The 14,434-nt window shown below is 42.8% G+C and overlaps 1 protein-coding gene across 2 annotated transcripts in view; it reads right to left on the bottom strand.

Moving 5' to 3' along the window:
• Positions 1-11,280, bottom strand: part of VPS50 (VPS50, EARP/GARPII complex subunit) — a 164,079-nt gene extending 152,799 nt beyond the window's left edge. For both annotated transcript variants that reach the window (XM_019508428.1, XM_019508429.1), the window contains exons 1-2: positions 11,167-11,280; positions 7,588-7,656 (exon numbers count right to left, since the gene is read on the bottom strand). In XM_019508428.1, the coding sequence (XP_019363973.1) occupies positions 7,588-7,656; positions 11,167-11,199 (102 nt within the window). In that variant the 5' untranslated portion in view covers positions 11,200-11,280. The remainder of the gene's footprint in view (positions 1-7,587; positions 7,657-11,166) is intronic.
• Positions 11,281-14,434: the final 3,154 nt, after the last annotated feature.

The raw sequence follows: 14,434 nt of genomic DNA, 5'->3' as shown, positions 1-14,434 counted from the left end.
GCTGGGGGAGCTAAAAATAGCCCAGTGCCAAGGACGTTGGTAGGAAAGGTGCAGTCCCAGGCTGTGGCCAGCGGCTGGGCTTTCACAGCCCGGAGGCTGCATCAGTAACTGCAGAAATTCCATGCAACAGTCTAACCTAGATCAATTAAGTTAGAGTGCTCACCGATCTAGGTCTTAGACCAGTTTCCACCATTTTCAGACCGATCTGTGTGCAGAGAACTTCTATACTGTTATGGATTTAGATTGATTTCCAATCACTGAGACCAGATATAAAACTGTAAGGGGTGCACCTGGGCAAACTAAGTTAGATTGGGTGGCCATTTTAACTCAATCTAACATCCCCCTTACCTTCCCAAATATCTGCACTTAGCCTTAGCATTCAAGAGCTCAGCAGCAGCAACAGCAGTCCCTCAATGAGAGAATGGCAGTCTTCCAGTAAATAGGGAAGTCATCAGTGAATCCGCAGATGACTGAGGATCATCCACAATGATCTGAGGTCAATCCACAATTCATATGTTTGATTGCAGACGTGAAAAATAGTTCTGGGAGGAAAGAGCAGAGCCCAGTGACAGCAGATCACTGCTCTTTCTCTTTGTCTCCCTTATCTATCTGCCTCCATAGAGAGACAAGTTTGCTAAAAGTGATCAACGCTTTGTTGTACATCTTAGTAACAGTGGGGAAGATTCAGTGCTCAAGGCTTTAGGTACTAATGTTAATATTGCACTTTATCAGATGTATTCTGAATTAATGTCCACATAACTTTTTATAGTATTAGTAACTTTATTGAGTATATAGTGACTTTGTGAACTATCTGGACAGAACTATTACAACATTTCAATTTTGTTTAGATGGTACACTGACAGTTAAGAGAGTAACTAGGTATTAACCTCCCTCAGAAGGACTCTCAGGCCACCTCCCAATGAGTGCACATGCAAGGAGTGTTTCCCATGGGACAAATAGCAGCTGCACATATTTGTGCACTGCCATTTGTCCCCAGGCACACCCCTGCACATGCACTCTGGCGCACAGCAAAGTGCCCTGGGTGGGGTAGAGGAGGCAGCCTTACCTGAGGTCGTTGGGGCCTCCTGGGGTAACAGAGATGCTGAGCCAGCTGCTTAGAGCCTGGCCAGCAGCCAGCATAGCTCTAGCCAGTCAAGCTCCGGTTCCTGGTGCCAAATCACTTCTTTTTTTTTTTAGCAGCATTTTTTTTTGACACCGAGATCTCCTGGTGTTAAAAAAAACCACTACACTGGAAATTAGCACTGCAACGAACAGGGGCATGTGCACGTGTGCTACGTGTGGCTTGAAGCACCTCAAATGGGTCTGAGGCATTACTAACCACACGTGCACGCTCACTGCGATGCGCCCTCAGGGTTTGTTCTAAACATCACTACAGGGAGAAGTGTTTTTGTTTGTTTTTATTAAAGGGTGGGGAAAAAACAAACCATTATTTCTCTTGCCCATTCTTTCTACAGCACTTGCTACAACACATCATGGAGAGAACCAAGCTATGCAAAACATGCTTTTCATTCACAGCCTCAAAGACTTTCCCAGATGCCAAAACAACAATCATGCTACAATAAATTACAGCTTCTAGCTCCTTTGGTTTCCAAGCATCTAAAGTCACCAAGAGCTAGCCTAATCCCTCACCAGTGAAGGACAATATTCCAGTTAATCCTGTTGATGTAACCAAGATTTGTTTCTTGAAGAATCAACCTCCCTAACCTGTCTGTTAGGATGCAAGAATGCTCACAGTACATAACCTGAAGTCTCCAATTAGTTCACCAGCCAAAACTCCTCTAAATATTTCTAAGATTATATCCTGAAACTCCCCTTCCTCCAACTACCAATACTTCAGAACAAAAGCGTTAATAAAAGTCTTGACATAAAAAGGCAATGAAAATTCAACAATCCCAAAATTTCTTCAATATAGAATTACTCAAAGGGAACTGGGACAGAGCAAGTCTCACAGTGTATTCTACCACTGCTAAGTCATAATAATGAAATAATTACAGAAACCGAGGTATAAAAAAAAAAATTTGCAAATAAATGAGGTATAATTATTTGAGACTGTCCACTTCCCCCAGATCAATATGCATTCTTTACCGCAGCAATGGTAGGCTTATACCATCTACTCAGGGATTAATACATCTTAGGTGTTTCTTCAGCAGGATAGCCCATATCCTTAATGCCAGTGGTTGTCAACCAGGGGTACTTAAAAAGGTTGCAGGGGATACGCAGAACTAATGTAGCCAACAAATGCTGCATGTGTACACACAGCTGCAGAGCAGCACACAGGAGGCCAGGAGAGAAGCCAGGTCCAGCTAGTAAGTATGTTGTGAGGGAAAGGGCCTGGAGGAGCAGATCAAGGCCCCAGCAGTGGGGGAGGGAATGGGAGTGGGGCTGGGTCAGGGCACGGAATTGAGCTGTGCAGGGGGCAGCTCCCACCACTGCATGCACCCCAGGAGGCATGGGGGGCATGTGCCCCTAGATCTGCACACAAGGCCAGGCGGGCTGCTGCTGCAGGCTGAGGCCAGGGCTGTGTGGGACTCTTCCCAGCAAGGGCTGGACTGAGCAGAGTGGGGAACAGAGCCATGAGCAGCTCGTCCAGGGACATGGAGGTGGGGAGGGGGGCAGCCAGCTCCCTTGGCTGTGCGCATCCTTGGAGGGCATAAGAGGCATGTGCCCCTGGATCTGTGCTTGGGGCAGGGTGGGCTGCTGCTGTGAGCTGGGACCAGGGCTGGGACCAAAGCTGCTCTTCCTGGCGGCAGCTGGGCCGGGCTGTTTGGGGCAGGCATAGCAGCAGTAGTGTTGGGAGGCAGGCTACTGGGCGGGGGGGGTGCAGCCAGTCCAGAATTGCTATAGCCCCCCCAACCCCCAGTGCCACCACCACCCACCTGATGCAGCTCAGCCCAGCCCCCCACCAAGAACAGTCCAGTGCAGCCCCAGCCCACAACAGCAGCCTGCCCTTCCCCAGCCTCACTCCCTCCTCCACCACTGGGCCAGCCCTCCCTGCCCTACGTGCAGATCTGGAGGTACATGCCCCGCCATGCCTTCCTGGGGTGTATGCAGCAGCTGGAGCTTCCCCCAGCTCCCTGCACCCCCCAGATGAGATGCTCGCGGTTCTGTCCTGTCCCACACTCCGCCCCAGCTGTGCAGCACCTGCCCCAATCCCAGCCCCACTCCATCCCTCATCACAGGGGCCTCGATCTGTCCCCCCGCCCTTAAAAACAAGAAAAGAAATATAAAGGGGTACAGGAGCTGAAACTTTGAGAGAGAACGGATACAGTTGTTCAAAAAGGTTGAAAACCCCGGCCTAAAGTATCCCCTTAAAAAGATGATTCTAAAGTATTTGGAGAGTGCCTGTTCAAGAGTTCAGAAGGCTGTCCTGCACTCTAACAGAAAACTAATCAAAGATATCTCTAGAAGCCCCTAACCAAGCTTCTCACCCTCTCCTTTTAGAGAATAAAAGGTTTTGAAGTCATAAAAGGTTTTTGATTAAGTTTGGGTTCAAAACCAGTAACAGCCCATTTTCCTATTATAGAACAATTAGGGCCAAATTCTGAGTATAGCAGAAAATATACTAAGCACTCAACAGAATTCAGCCTGTATATATTTGTTGTTAGCAGAGAACTTTCCGGGCAACAATAACAGATGGAATATATATTCAGTCTCCCACATTAGACTTTTCTTGTATCATAGTTTCTGTTTTCAACGATCATGTAAAGTGCCAGGATAAGAGCCATGGTCCAAATCCTCAGGTGCATGAGGTATATGATAATCACTGCAGAGGCAGATCTTGCTCAGGTCTGGTTTCAGATTACAAAATGAGTTCCCACAGGAACTAAGGACTAACTTTGCCACCTTCCATTCCAAACAGAGGAGCATTTCTTCCAAGTGAATTTCTCCGATATGGTAGTATCACAGAGGATATACAAAAAGCAGCAATAACCCTACCAAAAAAGATTAGACACCACACAGTTCTCCCCACAGGAAAGAATAGGAAAGAATAAGCCACACAACAGATATTACCCATGTATCATTATATATATTCAGATAACGTATTGTTTATTGAAAGAAGTACTAGAAAGTCCACACCATTGCAAGCAAGGGAATTCAATAATTAATATAAAAAGCATCCCCCCATATCCAGATCTTTGAAAATGCACCAAAAGGCTTCTATTTAAAGCTGTTCAGTCTCTGAGATAGTCTGTTGATATGCTGTAGATTTAGGGTTATTTATCTTCTACCACCTCCAAAAGAAACTGTGAATAATGAGACTGAAATTGACTAGCTCAGTAGTTATAAAAAACAGATCCTATATAACCAAGATACTATGGCAATAAATAACTGCCTAGCTTCCTGTCTACAAGAGGTGACAACTTTTTTATTTTACTTTCTGTGCTCTGAAAGATAGCCTAAGTTTTCCTACTGGTTAAATTGCCACAGTTACTCAGATCTATTTTTCAAATATTTCCCTTCATTGGGGGTATCTTCCAAAGTCATTAGTTCAGCTTTGGAAACTGAACCCAGTTCCAATATCAGTTCTAACCCAATTCAGAGGAATTACCCTGAACATCAACGTATTCCAATGCAAAAACTGTTACTATACTCATTTTAAAGAAAGGATTTTATTGGATTGGCTGGCTTGAAGCAGCCACATACAAGTTTTGAGTAGAGTCTAAAGCTTTACTTGCTCCTTTGGAGAATTATGTCTACTGTTTTAAGATAATGAGTCAAAATTTAACATCTTACAAAACCGTTATCTTTCCTGAGCACACACTAACTGCTGAAACTTCCTTAGCCTGACAAAGGGTTTTTGAACACGAAAGCTTGCTTAAAATTTTTTTCCAACTATTTCAGTTGGTCCAATAAAACATATCAGATTCACCCAAAGAACCTTGTCTGCCTTATCTTTCCTATTTTTTTTTCTTTTTGGTTCTGGCAAAGACTTTTTGTTTGCATGAAATGTTGTATATCATTATAAAATAAAGTTTTAAGAAGATTTAGTTTATGTTCGCCAAGCTACTTAATCGTACCGTTATAACAACCTTATGCTTGTAGCATCAGGATGTTGCTGTGGCAATGGACTATAAACCCCTAACAAACATGTACATGTGGGTACAAGCTTAGAGCCTATATTACAGCACTGTGTTGCATATACCCCTGCAAGTCAAGGGAGTCTTAAGAAGAAAAAAAAAAAACAAAATCAGCGTTTAAATTCAGTATCTTTGTCACCTGACTGCTTTTCATTAAGAAAAGATTATAGCGAGCTATTTATCACCGGCTTTTAAGTTACTAGTACTTTTTAAAAACTACACACTTAATAATACAAGGAAAAAAAGAGGGTTTGTATACAGTATAAGCCTTTAACATACAGGTTTTTTTGAGTAAAAGTGTTATGCTGACTCTCTCCCCTCCACAAAAAAACAGAACGAAAAGCCTCAGGACATGAACAAAAGTTAATGATTAGCACCTGTAAGAAAAGTCTATGCAGAAGTTTCAGTATTAATGATGTCCTTTAATCCATGTGAGGTTGGAACTGCCATATATTTGAATGGGATTTTGTTCTAAGAACAGCTGCAGTGCTATGATTGTGTACAACTGCCACATTTATCATTTCACCACAGATGCATAAAAAAAAATAAAACTAAATTATTAAGATCAGCTTGTTTTGCTACTGTGAATATTGAAAGACATCACACACACACACACACACACACACTCTATCAAGTTGTTATACTCACATAACAAAAACCCAAAGAAACAATTACTGCAGGCCTACTTTTATCCAAATACTCACTTGGCAGCAGAGGTAGTTTTACTACATGCATACAGGTAGTTACTCAGTGAATATTTATAAAAGAATTTATAGAATTAAAAGCTAAACACTGGAGTTCAGACAATTTTTTTTGATGCCACTAATTTAATACATACACTCTTGCAATTCAAAGCATGTGTACCATTATAAAGCATGCTGTGTTCCAATTCAGATGTTGTTAAAAAATAAAACACAACAAAGAAATAAAGATCTGATTTGAGTCATAGAATCATAGGGCTGGAAGGGACCCCGAAGGATCTTCGGGTCCAGCTCCCTGCATGAGCAGGAAAGTCATCTGGGCTCAGACGACAGCAGCCAGGTGACCATCCAGTCTTCTCTTGAAGACCTCTAGGGTAAATGATTGTACCACCTCTGGAGGGAGCATGTTCCATAGTCTGTACACCCTAGTTGCAAAGACGTTTTTCCTAATGTTCAGACTGAAACTATCTTTCAGGAGTTTGTGGCCATTGTTTCTTGTTTTCCCCCCAGGGCACCCTGGTGAACAGTTGTTCACCGAGCCCCTAATGTATGCCTCTGATATAACGGTAGAGCCGCAATTAGGTCCCCTCAGCTTTCTTTTCTTCTCTTCTCTCTTTTGATTTTCATATTATGTCATAACAACACGTTTCTGATTTACCTCAACATAAGCAGCATATTATAAAGTACTTTCGTGTATGATAATGTACTTTAAAAGAATAAAAAATATGATATTTGGACTTAGAAATGGAAGGCAGTAACTTTCTAATTCATAGGCTCAAGCCAAAACATATCTAAGGATGCTTATAGACATGTAAAAAAAAAAACCTAAACAAAAAAACCCTCATGCTTTACTTTAAGCTTTGTGCACCCCTGCACTCAGCATGGCACATGTCAAGAAGAGCTGCTACATTAGTTGGACCCAGCTTGCCCAATGTCTGTATAGATCAGGTGCTTCACCAGGGCTTTTTTGGCACTTTTATCTAATAGCTGACTAAATCGGCTATTAGATAAAAGTGCCAAAAAGCTCCACTGAAAAGCCCAATCCATACGAATGTTGGGCAAACTGCATCCAACTAATGCCTGCCTCTTCCGATAAAGCACAGTTTCTGGTTTTTTCTTCCACATCTGTCAGCACCCTACATGACCAAGCAACAAGTCACATCTGGTCCAAACAAACTCAACAGGCCAATGAACACATCAATCTGGTTAGACACTTGTCAAGAATTCAGCCCAACCTTTTTGCATGATTTTCAAGTAAGAAGTTATCAGTGTTGACAATTCCCAGGCTCTCAGACAATAGAATACTTGTTTCCATGGGATTATCATAATGCTCTATTCCTTCTGATATAACGCAGAAAGCCATTTATCCATTTTATATGTTTGCCAAATATGATGATGAACTAAGTCAAACAACTGGAAATATATGTATGGCATCAAACCCAAAGAGATTGCATACAGAGGGTAAATGTGCATTCCACTGCCCAATCCATTCCAGAAAGCATGCATTTTAAACATTTTAAATCAGGAGGCAGCCTAAATGGAAGTAAGTGCAGTAATCGATTTGAAAACTGATGAGACTCATGAAGGCAAATGTATCTTAATTTTGATTCAGTGCACTTTCTTGCCCAAAGACTCAAGTCTTTTTGCACAACTTCTTCATCCAACCTGTGAAAAAAGCTACTTTGTCAATAAGCACAGGTCCCAAAAAGGTATAATAGTTTCTCACTATGTGAAAAAAGTGGAAATGTTAAAACTAAAAGAAGAACCATAATGTTTGTGGATCATACCTTGCTAGGAATCCGAAAATTCTCAATAGGACTGAGGTCATGAACATTCTCCTGAGGACTTCTGAGACCCTTAAGAAGAAAGATAACAAACATCAATTTTGTGCCTTTTACACTTAAACTACTTAAGATCTTACCTAGAGTTGAAAATACATATACAGTAGTTTTAATAAACTAGAGTGACATGGTCCTAATTCTACAAACACTGCAATGGGAGTATTCATATGAATTACTCCCACACAAATACTTTGAAGGAGGGTCAGAGCCCACATCCTGTTGGGTCAAATCTATTAATATCAAAGGATTAGCTTTTTCTTACAATCAATACTTGCATCCTATTGCACCAGCTCATCTACTCCCACAGCTCGATTCAGTATTTAAAAGGCTAGTAAAGTCCAAATAAAATAATGTATTCTATTCCATTAACTTCATGAGCTAATGGCATCAAAAAGCTTTAATCCAAAGTAAGTAATGTCTACTCTGTAGAATAAACCGTCATTTTTATAAAATGGAATAGTTAACTATTTACCTGCTAGGGCTGTTTTTCTTTGATGTTTGTTAGAAGTGAAATAAAAATCAAATGCTCCCAATTTTACTAAAATATGTAATAATTGTGTTTCAAATATTAAAATTTTTTTGAAACAAGAGGACATATCAATAATGTGGAGCCTTAATATAGGATGCATCAGTTACCTAACAAAAAAGTGTATTTATGATTTTAAAAAGTGATGCTGTAGAAAACAGCACCTCCACTTTGCTGTTTATACGGGGTCTTCTCAATCACATTAGTTTAGCTTTCTGAAAATACTGGGTATTACAACTTTCAGGAATACAGAGGCAATACAGATGAAGGAAAACAAGCTACATTGTAAGCTTTAGCCAGCATAACCTCTGCTAAATTCTAAAGAGGCATAGTGAAGACTAACAGCAAGGAACTCTTTAAACTCAGGCCTGACTACAGCTACTACAGGGGCCTCAAGCAAGTGATATGAAGACTAAGTTTCAGGCACACATATGTGCGACTTGTGTCAATCTTGTCCTAGAGAAGGATCCTCAGTCCTTCTCAAAGACAGACTGTTGGTGGCTATGCCTTCTTCATTTATAAAATGGGGATAACACTCACCTTTGGAGACCCTCAAATAAAAGATGCTGAATAAAGGCTAAGTGTTATCAGATAAATATTTATAAGTACTATATTAATCACATTTGAAGATGATGGGTAGTAAATGCAGGAAGACTTCTTTTCTTTGAAAGTCATTTTTCTAATAATATTATAATTAAAAAATGTTTCAGGTCCTACATGCATAAAATTACTTATTTGCTATTTATCTTGATCGTCTCTGATTTTAAGTGCTTTGGACATTCAAACACATCTTTATTCTAAAACTATCATCACCAAACAAAAGCATGTGTATGTCAGTGAATCAAGATACCAGCAACCCTAGGTAACTAATGTTGAGCTATGCTTTCCCCATTTTTCTCCTAAAAATCAGAGGAAGATCTCTTCGTTGAATGGCTGATGAAATTCATGCCATCTCAAAGACTCTTTACATTATTCCAGGTCCCAGAACAAAGAATGTGAATACTTCCCAAATGGTTCAAATCCTATGTTGGATAAGTCACACATTTTATCAGGAATGGAGCTTTAGTGCGTCTGTGTGTGTACATGGCAGGGGAGGTGGGGGAAGAGAACTGAAAATGTGCAGAATGGCTTCATAATCTTTTCAATTTTCTTTTAATTACAACATTGCGTAAGAATGAAGTTGTAGCTGTGATAGTCCAGAAATTATACAAGGCATGCACTGATACCTTCTGTTGGACCAACTATGTATTTGGGATAGTCAGACGAGCTTTTAAATGAAAGACATTCTTCCATAGGTCTCTGAGAAGTGTCTTACATTAGAAGGCTTCTCTAACTTTATCCCAACTACACAGTTGGTTCAATTAAAAAAATCACGCTAAGAAATCCTCTTGCTTAAATTACAAAAGAATCCCTTATGTCAGGGGTTCCCAACCTTTTTATGTTGCAGACCAGCAAGCCATGGACTGGAAGTGACCACAGACCAGCAAACCACAGACCAGCAGTGACTGGCACACTGCAAGCTGGCAGCCAACCCTTTTTTATACTTACTATTAAATATTTTATACTAAGTACCTTAAAAAGTATATTTTTTTATACCTGCGTGGCTGCTGACACAGTGTGCTGGTCACTTCCGGACTTCTGGTCTGGCAATCAACCCTCCTGCACACCAGCAGCCAACCCTTCGCAGCCTGGTACTGGGCCGTGGCTGGGGGTTTGGGAACCCCTGCCTTATGTTACTTTTCAAACGAAAGCATTTTTAATTTAGATCTTCTTGATTGAATATCTCCAGACCCAATTTCCTCATACAAGAGGCAGAGAAGAATCCAGATTTTGGGGGTAAAATGAAAAAAAATGGGAGGTATAAATTCACAAAAAAACTAACATCAGGATATGAATCCTCTCCTCAGCCATAAAAGCTAGGAATTTAAAAGCAGGCAGCACCTGTTCCTCTCCTGCCACTATTGCTCTTTCTAAAATAATTTACATGACTATTCATCATCATTTCTGCTTAAAACCTGGACAATAGCTGTCTGTCAATATCAATCTGCTACTACTAAGTTACGAAGACAATAAAGCAGACACAGAACAATCCAAATGAAGCTGCAACAAGTAATGAGAGAGAACTCCTCCCCAAAGTCACAGATGCTGGGAGGTAAGAGTGAACAGTAAAGGTTTCTCTTTCCCAGCCTAACTCCCATCAGTATGGGATGAGAAAGAGAAACTGTTCCAGCAGGAAGGGATCTTCAGACTGATCAGATGCCAACCAGCCAAAGGAACCATCATGCAAGGCTCAGTAACAACACCCTAGCAGAAGCCCCACCATCCTACCCAATACTAGAAGCTCAGCATGTGACAGAAGTCTGTTTTTTTAATTGGACCATCACTTAAAGAATGTATTGGCATATTACCACTCATTCACCTTTCACATTAAATTCCAATTAGTATCTAGTAGGTGCTTCAAACCCTATCTCCAGTACATCCATCCCTACTTTAAGACATCTAAACAACAAGCCTCAATATCAAACTTAGAAACAAAAATTGGTTATTTCAATTACTGAATTTCCCACCCTTTGATCCTCCACACTTTCCAGTGGAAGCAGGGGGAACAGTTAATTAACTAGAACCCTTAGTGGGAGGTTATGACTTCTAATTGATTTCTGGGCCAATTCTTCTCTCAAAAGTGAGCATGTAAAGTTAGACACAAAAATGTCTGATGTTTAGAGATGCCAAATATGCCAGAATTTCCTGTAATAATGTAATTATTGCAAAAATACAGGGCTTGGAAAGTGTGGACCACAATGTACACTACGCCTGCCTGAACTACAGGCTTGGGCTGGCGGCACAGCTTCCTCACTTACCCACGCCCCGAGCCGCTCTCCACGGCTCGAAGGAGACACTGTCCAAGGAAAGCGCTTGCTCTCGGCCCCTTCCCACGTGCGGAGCAGGGACTCCCACCCGCTTCCGGGCTCCCCCGCGCCCCTCGCCTCGCCCGCGCCCACCTGGCGGGTCATGAGCGACTTGATCTTCTGCATGGCGAAGAGCCCACGACGCCACACAGCTCCCGAAACCCCTGCCCCTCCGCAGACTTCAGCCCGTCAGACACGGGGAAGCCATATTGCGCAGCACGTGACAGGACGCCGTCGGCCCAGTGCATGCTGGGACTTGTAGTCCGCGGCGGGCCCCGTGGCTGGGCCTCTCGGGCCGCGGGAACTACAATCCCCGTCGGCACCTCCCCCACGAGACGCCTCGCCGCCTCTGCCCCGGGGCGGCCGGAACTGGGCTGCTTTGCGCCCGCTCGGCACCGGGGGCGTCGCCGTGCTCCAGCCACGCCCTGCCCCTCTGGAGCTTGATTTTAATTATTCTATGGACAGGCGTGAATTAGCCTGAATTTTTACTGACTGCCTATCAACTTAAAGCCGTGTGGAGGAGCCGGCCCATCCCCGTGCCCGCTTTAGGAGCAGCCTCTCGGCCTCATCCTCCCTTTTTTTGATGAGTTACCTGGAATAGGAGGCAGCTACCGAGTGGGTCCTCGTCCCCCCCTGGATCCCAACTCGCACCTTTGTGCCTGTCTCAGAGTAAAATAGCCAAGTAGGCGAGGGAGCTGCATGAACCCCTTCCCCTGGGACTGGCCCCTCCAGCCTTGGTGTTGCCCTGCTGAGAGGGAAGCCTGAGGCTGAAGGTTTCCCCCAGCCCTGCTCCAGGCATTCTGGACAAAGGACTTTCTGGCCCTGTAGCAGTCAGTAGGGAACAGCACTATTAGCTGGGCTTGGCTAAAACCCACATGCATGCGGGTTAGCCAGCAGTTTGTGACTCTGCGGTAAGGCAAATATTAGCCTCTTTTTAATTTCCTATTTTATCAATTAGTTTAGTCAATAAAGTGCTATGCCACTGTTCCAACCTGAAAAAAAAAATCTCAGTCCTATCATTCAGTGCAGACGAAAGTCTGGACTCTGACTAAAATCATATGAAGGGGCTGTCTGATGAGATGGTTCAATCTAAAAAGCTGGCCAGAATTCAGTAACAACATCTGCTAGCAATTTTCTGCCTAGATCAGGGTCTTCTGACAAGTCATGCACAGAGACAGGTGCAGCAGGTAAGTAAGTTCAGGTGCTGTGAAATTCAATCACAATACAATGCAATTGTGTACAACCACAACAAAAAGACACTTGTATTGTCTTGCATCATGTAAAAAACTGCCTGCAGTGTTTTGAAGTGTGTCTATATACTGTTATTTATATATGTTATCATTTATCTTATGACACTCTTAATCTTATTTCAACAAAATATTTCTTCATAAGTTGTGCTATCATACTCTGACTCCCCACCCACGGCAACACAGTAATAACTACAGAAGAGACTTCGCGTACTGTATTGTGCAATAAGTCAACCGTGCATATAAAACTGACCCTATATTTTAAAGAACGGTTTTAGGAAACAAAACATTAGTCAGCACTTCTGCGACTGCCAACCAAAAATTGGCATTGTGTGCAATTATAACCCAATTATCAGCAATCCAGTTACAGGTCAATCTTATATGCAAATTGTGTGTGATTTTTATGATTCTTTTAGAGGGAAAAGGTAGACTTCATGAGAACACTAGAGAAGTCAGGATATATATGCACCTTATAGACTAAGTCAGCGGTCACCAACCGATGGATCTCAATCCACCGGTAGATCTTGGAGCCTCTTGGAGTCAATCCGAGGCTGGGGTGGGGGGCTGAGTGCCCACGTGCATACACGCACATGTCCCAGCCCAGCAGGTCAGTTGGTAGGGGAGGACAGAGGTAGGGGCTAGATCAAGGCCCCTGTGGTGAGGGACAGTGCCACAGAGCAGGGGTAAGTTGAGTGGAGCCCCCGCTGGGTGGTACTTACCTGCTGGGGAGGCACACCCCCAAATAATTTTTTCTCGATCTGCCGCATCCTTCCCTTACCACAGCCTCACCTGTTGGGCAGGGGAGGGGAGGTGGTGGCAGCACACGGTAGACCTTGCGTTGCTTTTAAATGCCAAAGGTGATGTCCTATTTAAAAAAGGTTGGAGACCATTGGACTAAATAGTCAGAAATGATGCATAAGCTTTTTGAGCCCAAGCTTACTTCATCAGATGCTGTGAAAGGACATACACAGAGCAGTCTATCAGAGAATGGCTTGAATACAAAAGCTAGGGAAGGGAAGAAAGGCAGTAGCAGAAGAGGCAAACAAATAATAAACCTGTAGGTACCCCAAAAGGGATCACAAAAACTAACCCAGGTAATGGGATAAGATTCTGTAGTCCTTGTTTACACCATACTTAACACCAGTGACACAACTAGCCAAGTTGGGGCCTAGAGCAAACCCTGCAGGAAAACAGGAGAAGGCACGTGGGGTTCCTATAGACGTGTAGTGAGGCTGCTCCAACATGCTGTAAATCCATTAATTGATTAATTGAGTCTGTTGGAATGTGGAAATTAACACACTCCAGCAGCCTCCAGCATCACGTGTATCAGCATCCCCGTGCCAGAAGATGGCAGTGAGGCACTTTGAACTAAAGCTCGTTCAATGAGCTTTAGTTCAAAGTATCCCACCACCATTTTTCAGCACAGAGACGCTGCTACACAGGGTACTTGGGTGCTTTTAGGTAGCATGGCTCACTAATTAAAGTTCCCCCCTTCTCCTAGAGCATGTCTATAAATGCCCATGGGTTCCAAGACTAAGGGAAAAGCACATCAATGTAGACAATAGTGGGGCACTGGAAGCAAGTGATGGCACATTTATGACTCCACAATATGTCAGTATATTTATGACAGAGCTTGAAGTCCATTTCCTCCACAGCAGTCCTCTCATCCCCCATGGGAAAGAAGTTCTAGAGAATTTCACTGGGACATTAAAACTTCCACTGCTCCATCAAACTAACTCAAATATTCCACCCAGTAAATTCATTTCCTTGACACCATTTTGAAGGTTTGCAGTGGCCACATTGCCACTACATTGTATCAGAAACCTACCAACCATCACAGCTATCTTCACACCACCAGCTTTCATCCTAAGCACACCACTAGATCCATTGTCTACAACCAGGCTCTACAACCATATCTCCTCTGATCCCACCAACTGACAGGCACACCTTAAAGATCTGGAGCAGAGATTTACACAATTACTATACAATCCCAAAAATATAGCCAATCAAATCAACAAAGTTAGAATCATACCTCACTCTGACCTGCTAAAATACCAATCCCAAGACAAGGACAACAGTATCCCTTTGGTTGTTACTTACAGACCCAGCTTACA

Source organism: Gavialis gangeticus, unplaced genomic scaffold, assembly GCF_001723915.1.
Source record: "Gavialis gangeticus isolate Ggan-Ray unplaced genomic scaffold, GavGan_comp1, whole genome shotgun sequence".
NCBI classification, from domain to species: domain Eukaryota; kingdom Metazoa; phylum Chordata; order Crocodylia; family Gavialidae; genus Gavialis; species Gavialis gangeticus.
The sequence above is the reverse complement of the archived record's forward strand: the minus strand, read 5'-3'. Positions and strand labels throughout refer to the sequence as shown.